The sequence below is a fragment of the Papaver somniferum genome, chromosome 5, assembly GCF_003573695.1.
Source record: "Papaver somniferum cultivar HN1 chromosome 5, ASM357369v1, whole genome shotgun sequence".
Taxonomy (NCBI): Eukaryota; Viridiplantae; Streptophyta; class Magnoliopsida; order Ranunculales; family Papaveraceae; genus Papaver; species Papaver somniferum.
Window position 1 is genome coordinate 74,181,044 of NC_039362.1, and position 11,030 is coordinate 74,192,073.

The following is an 11,030-nucleotide window of genomic DNA, read 5'->3' on the forward strand; positions in this document are numbered from 1 at the left end:
ACACAGAAAAGTCTATTGGAATAGATAAATTTGTCTCCCACAGAAATATATACGAGTTTTGTTCCGTCTTTTGATAAATCAAGGTGAACATGAACCAACTGATAATACTAGGTTGTTATTCGAGAATATAAGTCCGGTTTATCAGTTGGTTCTTGTGCACCTTGATTTATCTAAAGACGGAAAAAAAATAAGGGGAATATTGGGTGTGGTTGTTAGACCCCCGCTTTTTCAACATGAATTGTTGTTTGTATCTTAGGTCCAACAAGAGACACCATCGGCAGAAGACCAAGGGGAACCAAAACTCATGGCAGAGAAGAGGCAGATTGCTTAGTTGCTTAGGATGTTATAGATTGGGCTTCTCAACTCCACTGCAGATCCTTCAATCTTCTAGGAAGCAACTCAAGAATCACAAAAGCTCTACAAGGTGGCAGTAGAAGCACCAACTGGAAGAATAATGATAGAATAGATAATCTCCTTTTGTGTCTGAAAACCTTGGATAGCATTTTCTGTAAAACTTTTAAGCATATCACCTTCCCTGATCTCCAACGGTTGGCTAAAACCGGAGAAAAATCTCAAAGTCCTCAACTGTGGGAGGCACTTTCTCTTTTTGATATTTGTCAGTAACTCTTTCTTTATCTATAAAAAAAAGAAAAAAAAAGGGTGCAATTTTTTAACAGAGGAATCGTGCCCCAAAGAATTTCTGGTAATCCGACTATTTATTTGTGAACATGAGTGGGAAAAGTTGCGTCTGCATAAGAAGGTTTCTTTTGCTCGATAAATAAATTATTTAATTGACAAAAAAAAAATTAAGAGAAAAAAGAAAAATCAAAAGTACAGTATATTTATTTTTTCTGAAGCGATAAAAAAGCAAAACAATAAAGTCTCGAGAGAGAGAAAAAAATGAATCAACTTTTAAGGTTTTGTGTGTGCAGATCAGTCTTAAGAAGAAACCCATTTGCATCAAAACCCATATCTTCTTCATTGATCTCGAATAATCCGACTTCTTCAAACCTAATACTACCACTCATCTCAAAATCCCACCACACTTTTGATTATCCTCCACAAATCTTTTCAACCCATGGAAACCAGTTCCGAAAATTCAATGGAGATCTAGTCGGTGGAGACCCAGCAGCAGCAGCAGCAGCAGCAGCAGCAGAAGCAGAATGCAACTCTGACGATGATGATGAAATTTCTGAAGAAGATGATCTGAAATATGAAATTTATGAACTTCACATGGATATAGGCGGGGCTCGGGACAACATTGAATTATGTAGCTTACCTCCTCTTGAGGCTGTCAAGATTCCGGCGGACAACCTTAAGGCCTTACTGAAAAAATTCGGTCTTGACAATGTAAAATATCGTGATTATCCCCCTCACCTGCAGAGCTTCAGAAAAGAGATAGCACTTGCCAAAGAATGCGTTCAGGAAATCGTGGATTTTGGGAGGGTACGTAATTTCTGATAGCTTTCTTTGTTTTTGATCGTTAAAAATTTGGAGTATGAAAAAGTGGAAACCCTTAGGATTGAGTTGTTAATCTGTGCTAGTTGATCTGGGAACGAAGAAACAAGACCAATTATGTATTTCGGTCAGTTTTACAAGCAATATTGCAGTAAGAGTTACTTAATCATGAGAATCCATTTCTATGTAGTATGCTGCACTTGGCAAATATAGGGGTGGACGGCCTAATTGGAAATACTTCACAAAATGGTATTACGATGCTGGTGGTATGGAGGAGCTAGAGAGTTTTATGAATGTGACACTTTGCCAACTGCTCAGGACCAGATTCCAATGCCTGTGGATGGTGCTTCTTCAGTTGCTGGCAGACATTAACTATCTCTATTTTTGTGTTTGATTTGATGTTGAAGTTAATTTAATTGGTAGAGTCTTCATTTGAAACAGGAGCGGTCGGTGGAGATCCAGCAGCAGCAGAATGTAGCGATGATGATCTGGAAGATGAAATTTCTAACAAAGGTGATTTGAAAGATGAAATTTCTAACAAAGATGATCTGAAAGATGAAATTTTTGAACTTCTCCTGGAAATAGAAGAGGCTCTGGACAACATTGAATTACGTACCCTACCTCCTCTTGATGTCAAGATTCCGGCGGACCAACTGGAGGCCTTATTGAAAAAATGGGGTCTTGACAGTGTAAAATGTGGGGATTATCCGCCTCACCTGCAGAGCTTTGGAAAAGATATAGAATTTTTGAAAGTACGGGATCGTGAAACCGCGGATTTTGGGAAGGTACATAATTTTTGATAGCTTTGTTTGTTTTTGATTGAATCCAGGGTTGGTTAAAAAATTGGAATGCGAAAATGTGGAAATCTTAAGGATTGGGGTTGTTAATCTGTGTTAGTGGATTTGGGAATGAAGGAAAAAGGCCAATTATGTATTTACCCCTCAGTTATTTTAAATCTACTCACGGAGGGTCAGTTTTCAGGAGAAAATACACCTTTTATGTATATTACAAATATTGCAGTAAGAGTTACTTAATCATGAGAGTCCATTTCTATGTAGTATGCTGCAGCTGGCAAATATAGTGGACGACGGCCTTATTGGGTTGACTTCAAAAAATGGTATGATGCTGGTGGTATGGTCGAGCTAGAGAGTTCTGAATCAAAAAATGAACGTGACGCTTTGCCAACTGCTCAGGACCAGATTCCAATGCCTGTGGATGGTGCTTCTTCAGTTGCGGATAGACATTAACTATCGGGTTAGTTCTTCTTCTGCTATATTAACCACTATTGTTTCTTTCACTTTCTGTGCATCTTCTGTTTCGTATGCCATAAGCTTAATCAAGTTTAAGAAAAATACACTATTATAGTCAACTGATTATAAGTTTAAGAAAAATATCATAAAAAGTCATCTTCTAAAGGACACGATAATTGACTATTTAAACTAGAAAGAAACCCCTAGGAAAATATACGCAATACTTATGACTGAAACGCTCTCCTATAGGATGGAAACTATTAAAACATTCTAAATAAGCACAAACGCTCACATAAAAAATGTATTATGTGATATTCTTGCTGCTTTCCCACGATCCAAAACAAAAAACCGCTGAACTCCTTGTTGTGATTCCTTATACCTTTGGATAGCATATGGTGTATCTTTGTTCTGCCCGTTATTCTTGTTGGTTGTATCACTTAAAACAGGTTCCCCTAGTCACTAGTCACTAGTTGTTCCTTGGCATCTATTACCTTAAGAATAACATCTGCCAACAAGTTCTTTAGGGTTGCAACCAGATCTTTCAACCAAAGGGTAACACAACTCTTCGAGAAGACAGAAACTGTCCAGAATCACTGCATACAGTATGTCAAGTTAGTGGAGATACTGTCTAACCTTTGCTGTTACGGTAGGTTGTAGACCTTCATTGTTTGTAACAAACAAGGTGGATCAGGAGCAAGCTTTTCAGCAACCACAGTAGTCTTGGACACCCTTTCATTGCACCCTGCAAGTTATCGAGAACTATGATAGTGCTGTAAAACCTCAACCATGTCTTTTGCCATAGAAACACCGCACATCTTATAAGCCAAATCAAGAACTCCACTTCTCATACTAACCAGAATCCCAACCATGGTCATTGTCAAACATTGAAAGGTTTCATTGCGGCAAATAAACAGGCTGTCACTTTATACCCAACCTGTGTTTCTTCTGGATATTTAGGTGTCGATTTTAAGGAAAGAGCTTCCATCACCAGAACTATAATTGGATCCCCCGGCATTGATCTATTTGTTCTGAACTGGATTCCTATAGTAATCATGTGGATAGTGGATTGCATATATGAAGTAATCTATCTAGAGTTTTTTAAAATTGATCCGGTTTTAATGTTGCCGTGTAACTGGTAGCCCTACTGGTTGTTAAACTAATTTTATGATTTATCACTTTTTCATAATGAGTTATAATGGTTACATCTAATAGATTATGTTGTTTCTTCAGATTTGGTGGTTGAACTGTTGTATGGCGTACGTTTGTTCATTGTCTCGTATTGGATTTATTTATTTATTCTCATGTTGGATTTTTTTTTTTGTTTTAAAATTTTATTTTAAGTAAAGCCATGTAAGTCAGGAAAACTATTTTTGTGATGTTGGGTTGTTTACTGATGATTTGATTGATAGTTTTTGGCACACAAAGGTAAAAGATTTTTAATTTAGTGTTTTGATTCCATTAGATGGCCTGAAAATCTTTGGGGATACAGATAAAGGGAAAACACCCCCAGGACATGTTCGGTTGCTGCAGTTGCGTTTGTAACATTGTAAGAAATGTAAGGTATTAACTTCTTATTTGTAGCATGGGTTGATCAATATGCATGGTTGTTTTCCAGAATCCGCGGTGAAGAAAGGATAAGTAACTAGGTACTAGTAACAAGTAGAAAAACAGAACTAAAAAGTTGCAACAAATTTTAACTTTATTGCTTTAGTGAAAGAATTTTACTATTTTTTCCTTTAAGGTATTCTCTGCCTTATGTGCTAATTGTCCTTTATGTTTAATATTGCAGGGAATCCTCGGTGAGCTGGGTGCCTCGCTTCAGGATGGAAAGCAAACTGAGGCAGTTGCGGCTTTGGAAGCTGTAAAATTGGCCTGGCAAAAGCTGATTCTCAACCATCACTTAGAAGGGAACTATCATAATGTTGGTGAATGCAATCAGCAGTAGCTTAGGGCTGTTGTATAGACAACAAGCTGTGTCATCTAAGACTGTCTAGAATTGCTTAACATTTTGAATAAGTGGGTTTGTAGTTTGTACACATGTACGTTGAGACTGTTGAGGTGGCTGATAATCTAGCAAAAGATGCTAAAGATGTTAGACTCGTCATATCTCAATTTTCTGGGGTCGTGATTTACCTCTTTGGTTAAGAACTCTCGTTAGAAAGAAACTGGGTGTGTGTTTATCTGTGGCTTGGAAGGATAATCTAAACAATAAAGCTGTGCCAATTTCCAGACCTTACAAGAATACAAGTTACCAGTTATAAACCTCCAAAAGGCATTCTGTTAGTAGGGAAGGTCTCTTGAACAATGTTAACCTAATGCGTCCACATTTTACACTTGGGTGGACGTTCTAGCCTGTTAATATTGGTGACATACTGCATTCTTTTGCAATGTTGCATTATGTCTAGATGTCGACAACAAAACCTTGCATTCATTGCTATTTTTATCTTTTTGATCTTGCATCCAGTTTATGACTGTTGCAGTCCCTCGTCAAACGGCAAATGAGTATTACAAACTGGTGAATCACCGAATAATGCTTTGACACATGTAAAAATATTGGTGGAGATGTTAGTACTGACTACCTGACGCGTGTTAAAACAAGACATGTGTCAAGAAAATGCAGAGGTTAAGAAACTATAAATTCAAATGCCCGTGATTGAGTTCAGAATCAGTAATAGTAATTGCGAATCAGATTTACTTGGAGAGATTAGAAGAAGAAGCAGGAAGGAAAAATAAGAAGTAATTACTCAAAGTTAAGATGGCAGATCACTCTCAAAGCATGAGCTACAATGCTGGTGAGGCCAAGGGCCAGGCTGAGGTAAATGTCGCTCTCTATCTGATACGAATTGTTTGCTCAACTTGAAAAAAATTCATCATTGAGATCTTTCTCATGAAAAAAATTCATGTATAGGTAAAGAAGGATCAAATGGTGGACAAGGCATCCGGGGCTATGCAATCTGCAAAGGAATCGTGCCAACAGGTTATTCATTTCGATCAACGCATTTCTAAGCATCTCAATTTTATTGTTAGCCCAACCCATTGGCTAAGCATTTTAGTGTTATTGATGTAACCTAAGTCCTCAAGTTAGCCTAAGTTGGCCAACAAATCCTTGGGGCCTGTGGAGATAGTAATCGCACATTTTACCTCCAAAATGCACTCGAAAGGATTCGAGGGCACGGGGACAAGCTAGACATGGGACCCCTCTTGTTAGTAAGAACGCATTCAAATTTGTGGAAAGCTTAGTCTTTTTTACTAATTTTGCATTGTGCGTATGAAATGTAGGCCGGCCAGCAGATGAAGGAAAAGGCACAAGGAGCTGCTGATACTGTGAAAGAAGCAACTGGAATGAAGAAATAAACTTACTTAAATGGAATCAATGGACAATCAATAAAACAAGTCCATGTCCTGTTGTGATTTTTTTTTTTTTTTTGCTAGTTGTCACTTGTGAGTTTTTTCCGATTGCTTTTTAGGATAAAATTATGATTGAGTTTATTATGTTGCAAAGAAGAAGAAGCAGGAGGTTTCTTTTCTTATATGCATGTATGGTGATAATTGATGAAGTCCAATAAACTCTTAGAAGTTTTTAGTTTCAGCTACAACCCCCGTCTCTCTATTTTTTTTCTGGGTTATTCTGGACAATTTTGCAGTTCTATCCCTGGATATACTGTCTGTACAGTAAATCTGAATTTGTTCTTATTTCTTGGTGCTAGCTCTCCTGGCACGACATAGAGCACAGTTTAGCTTATTTCAAATGTTTAGGACTTCTTTTTGTTTTTCCAAAGACATGCATAATAGAAAATACTGTCAATATGAGATGCTGCTCACAATATGAGAGAACCTGGATTTACATTAAATTGGTAACCATAATCAAAACCAATCTACAGCAACAAATAGGGAAGAGCAGGCGAAATCATAAACAGAAGCAATTGTCAATAAAAGGAATAGAGAGATAAAAGGAATCAGTAGAAACCAGCAATTTAAGTCAGATTAGATTTAAACATCCATTGTCAGATATAACCAGGATTCACCAGAGAGTCACTAGCTATTACACTCGGTTAATAAACATCTATGAAATAAACAATCCAACAAGATAATTGTGAAGCTCCTACTGGGTGGAAATCACATAATAGATAGAAACAAGTAAATAACCATCGGCAACCACTGTGAAGAAGCCAGACAGAACCATAAAAGTAATGGTAGATGGTGCACGGCATCTCCACAAGCCAAAAAGGATCTGAGCGCCGTCCATCATGGCAAAACCTGTAAATGTGACTCCTGATATGATACCAATAGTGCATAGGAAGTATCTATAGTTGAGCTTCGATCTCAAACGTGCCAGCTGCAATGCTGATAATCCTCTGATGCGTTGCTTCGTGTTCAGCACAACGGCGGCAAGAGTAAGTAAGAACATTGACACAAATCCTTTGCCAAACATTTCATCAATTTGATCACTTCCTGCAAGGCAACTAGGTGAAGGGTGGTGGTGTTCTGCCACAAGTAGACCCAAAAAGAAGATACTTTCTGAGAAGAGCATAACACGAAGAGCAAATGTCTGCAACCAACTAAACGTCTGAAGCCATTTCTCTGCAGCCGGTACACTTCAAATAGAAAGTAAAAGAATTAGAAAACCATATGAACTCACTACTCATCTCGTTATAACGTTCCAGCGTACACAAACTTAAGAAGCATAATATAGTTATGGTGGTATACATAAATCAAGTTATAAAGTCTTTATAACATCAAGTTACAGAAAGTGAAACAATTACAAACAACAAGATATGAAATTATGTGAAACTACGAGTAATGAGGAAAACATCTCATAACAAACAACCAATTCAATTTAGGCTTTTACAGAAAAGATAGAGACTACAAACTATCAGCACCACCAATACTAATTTTTTCATTCATTGAAGCTTCTCAATGGTATGTACATACCAGTACTAAAAAAAACCCATTTTCCATTCATACAAATCATTCATCAACATATAACAAACATAAGATGAAAAAAATTGCTGCATAAGAACATTGCCCTGTCTTCATCTCAATGATGCATTTCTAGTTTCTTGAAAATTGAAAATTTTGAAAAATGGCAAACCTTGAATTGTTATTAGCAGCTGGTTCTCCATTGTTGTCCATCTCGATCTCTAAATTCTAGCAAAAAGATCAAACAAGACAAGATGTCAGTAAAGGAGCTTACATCAAAATCCATTATTTTACAGACGAAACAGATTTTTTTTCATAAATCTAGCTCAAGTACTCTTCCTACACACAGTAATAATACAAATGATGAACTTATTGTGTTCCTAAATCTTCAACACAAACAACAAAAGATGTAAGGAAACCAACCTAGATTTAGTTTCAATTTAGTTATACTTGCAAAACTATGTACCCGTTCAACCATGTTTTGACATTAAAGTTGTGTCATCTTGATTTGAGCTGTTTTTTCAGTAATCAAACAAAACCCCAACCAGTACTAAATACCCAATTCCTTATAAACCCAATTTTAATAATAGAAAGCACTGAATTTTTTTGTTGAAAGTGCAGTAGAACCAACATCATTGTAGAGACTCTGAAGAAACGTAAAAGAGAAAAAGATTAAACCCCCAAATCTGTATAGATAATCAGAAACTTATTGAAGACTAAAACCATAAACCTAGATTTTAACCACACCAAAAAGGATAGTGAGAAGAACATACGTACCAAAGTAGAAGATACAAGTGAAAATCCCAAACCAAGAAGAAGAAGAGGATTAAGATGAAGAACCAAAAATCACAAAATTTTCAAAGTAGCTGCAATGGAGAAGGAGAATGTTATTATGATTAATAAATGCTTCTGTGTTATTGTGGGTTACATCATGCATGTGTCTACTTGGTTTCACATTACTAGCATTTTCTTGGACTCTTTCTTTTGTTTCCCACTCTAATTCCGTATCCTATTTCCTGAATTATACTCTCATTTTCAGGAGAGTCTTTGGTGATGCTGGAGGGAAAAATTCCCAAAGCGGGAAAAAGGAAAGGGACTCAGGACTCCAATGTGTGGTCGGTCCCATTGGGCTACTTCCTTTACACATGATGGGCAGGGCAGGGCAGTGCATTAACAAGCTCAATAACTATTTAGAGATTTCTGGTGGGGACTGCGGACATAGTTTCTTTTTTGAAAATAGAAATGTATTAAAAAAAAATAAAGAGGGAAGATACAACGAAAGATCAGAGAAGGGAGAGTAAGGCAGGCACTCATACGTCCCCTCTAATGGATTCAACAGCCCCTATAATGGGTTTCAAAAAGAAGTCCAAGTTCTGTTGTGATGCTTTTTGTTTTTGGTAGGTTTTCAATCTCTTTAGATTGCTTTAAGGCCAAAGTTTTGATTGAGTTTGTATGTTGCAAAAAGTAAAAGAAGAAGAAGGCTTCTATATATATGTATGGTGTCATGGTGTCTAACAATAAACTCATAAAATAGATTTTTTTGAGTTTGAGTAATGTGAAAAACAACATACATTTTGAGATTGAGTCAAGGCAGAATCTTCACTACATCTATTTTGAAAGAAGCTATGAACCTGTTGGAAGGGTGATAACTTTTTGGGTTTCGCTTTCTCATCAAGGGATAGCAATAGTTGGCAAAGGAGGCTCCAAAATCTTCACTACATCAGATTTGGAGTCTAACAATGCCAAACCTTTTATGTTCTGTTTTTAATTTAGATAAGCTTCAACGAATCCTAAATGAATTCAGTGGCGAAACCTTTTAAAACATCAGCACCATGGTTCCGGTTAACACCTGTAGTTATTATTATAAGTGAATCATGATTTTCATCAGAAAGAAACATACATGCAATATACGGCAAGTTCTAGAACCGTTCAGTTGTTCGTAAAATCGGCAATAAAATCTCCAAGAAGTTGCAACTCCACCGCTGGGAGACCTAAAAAGGAAAATAAAGACGTACACTTCAGTTTCCTCATATTTTCTGCAATGGAATATGTAAGATTATATAATCTTCCATTAAATATGTAAGATAACAAGTTAACACAGTTAAGTTTCCACCTTTACTCTGCTGCTGCATCATATACTGTCCTTCTGTTGAGTCAAAAGTTATCGCATTAAATTCTTCACCCTTACGCTGCTCTTTCGTAATGCGTTCAAATTCCTCCCTTCTTTTCGCATTCATTTTTGCCAATTTCTCACGAAGTCTTGCTGCTGCTCTAACCATCTCTAAGACAACAAAACATAGTCAATTTGTATTTCTCTAATACAAAGTTATGAGCAGAATAAAGTGAATTCATTATAACTGCAAGTCTGCAAATAAGTTATGCTTTGTCGCCATATTAGTTGACAGAGATATTTTCAGTATGATTAACAAGATGGTCTACTCTACTGTCATTCTTCAAAAAATTAACCTGTGGATGGTAATGGTTAATTCTAAAGAAATGGTTTTTACTTGTTAAAAGATACATGTTGCAAAAGGCTGCAACTGAAATGACTGGTGCAGATTCTTTCATTTATTTCTCTTAAAACCACCTACCAGAGAGATTTAAAATACCAATTCCAAAGTAAATTCATGAACAGAATTTTGTTCATATGGTTGCAAAGCCTCAGTAACTGCCTCAGATTTTTTTTTGGCTTAAATCATTCTGGAGCTTTAATCCATGGAGCTCCCTCTGCAGCTCAGCTGACTCTTTTCTAGCCTGAATGCAAATAGTTAGGAGTCTTTAAGGCATGAAAGCAATCAACACGCAACAGTGATTGACCATAAATCAAGTTGATCTATTTCTTACCGCATGAAGTTTCTCCCTCAAAGAGTTCAACTGATCGTCTAAGTCTGCATCAGCAAGTAGATTGTCTTCCATCAAAGAGTCACCAGAAGTGTTCTGTTTAACAACCACAAAAAAAGAATCCGTCAAACTAGAGTGAGAATCATGTAGCATCAATGCCTATGATAGAGTAAACATAGTTCGATAAACATGTTACTTACAGCTTTGTGCAATGTAAATCCTTCAGGAACAACAAAACAATGTCGAAGACAGTATTTCTCCCACAAATTTATCTATTTGTCTAAAGCTCCTTGACCAACACTGCGGATAGAAGAGACGCCCTACAAACAAACCACGGTATGTTTAACAAGTAGAACGCGTGCTGCATTTTCCATAAGGACAACACAAACACCATTTCCCAAACTAGACAAAACATAAGGGCCTCACACCTTTAACCATAGAGCATGAAAACAATATCGAAAACACTAAAATTGATACAAGTCAGGTTCAATTGAGACAACTCAAAATCACGACTCTTTAAGTAAATGATTTAGGATTTCCAAATGCTTCATTTAGTTTTCC

The 11,030-nt window shown here is 36.7% G+C and overlaps 3 protein-coding genes across 9 annotated transcripts; 2 read left to right on the forward strand and 1 right to left on the reverse strand.

Annotated features, from left to right (window-relative positions):
• Window positions 1–899: 899 nt before the first annotated feature.
• LOC113281928 lies at window positions 900–4,995 on the forward strand. 7 transcript variants are annotated; one of them, XR_003326422.1, is made up of 6 exons: window positions 900–1,446; window positions 1,649–1,812; window positions 1,900–2,243; window positions 2,517–2,712; window positions 4,171–4,268; window positions 4,498–4,993. XR_003326422.1 is itself a non-coding variant. In XM_026530829.1 (5 exons), exons 2-4 carry the CDS (start codon window positions 1,705–1,707, stop codon window positions 2,703–2,705), a joined length of 630 nt encoding a protein of 209 aa, XP_026386614.1. In that variant the 5' UTR covers window positions 900–1,446; window positions 1,649–1,704; the 3' UTR covers window positions 2,706–2,712; window positions 4,498–4,992. The 7 variants fall into 7 exon arrangements, 1 of the variants encoding a protein (XP_026386614.1); XR_003326420.1 differs by having other exon boundaries at window positions 1,649–1,801; window positions 4,171–4,254; XR_003326419.1 differs by having other exon boundaries at window positions 1,649–1,801; window positions 4,171–4,263; window positions 4,498–4,992.
• Window positions 4,996–5,363: 368 nt separating this feature from the next.
• On the forward strand, window positions 5,364–6,298 carry LOC113277531 (stress-induced protein KIN2-like). Its single transcript, XM_026526603.1, has 3 exons — window positions 5,364–5,523; window positions 5,617–5,685; window positions 5,988–6,298. Exons 1-3 carry the CDS (start codon window positions 5,464–5,466, stop codon window positions 6,060–6,062), a joined length of 204 nt encoding a protein of 67 aa, XP_026382388.1. The 5' UTR covers window positions 5,364–5,463; the 3' UTR covers window positions 6,063–6,298.
• A 366-nt stretch (window positions 6,299–6,664) lies between these two features.
• Window positions 6,665–9,907, reverse strand: LOC113279183. Its single transcript, XM_026527887.1, has 4 exons — window positions 9,726–9,907; window positions 9,529–9,619; window positions 7,801–7,856; window positions 6,665–7,303 (listed from the first exon to the last, which is right to left on the reverse strand). The coding sequence occupies exons 1-4, from the start codon at window positions 9,905–9,907 to the stop codon at window positions 6,811–6,813; spliced, it is 822 nt and encodes a 273-aa protein (XP_026383672.1). The 3' UTR covers window positions 6,665–6,810.
• Between the last annotated feature and the right edge of the window lie 1,123 nt (window positions 9,908–11,030).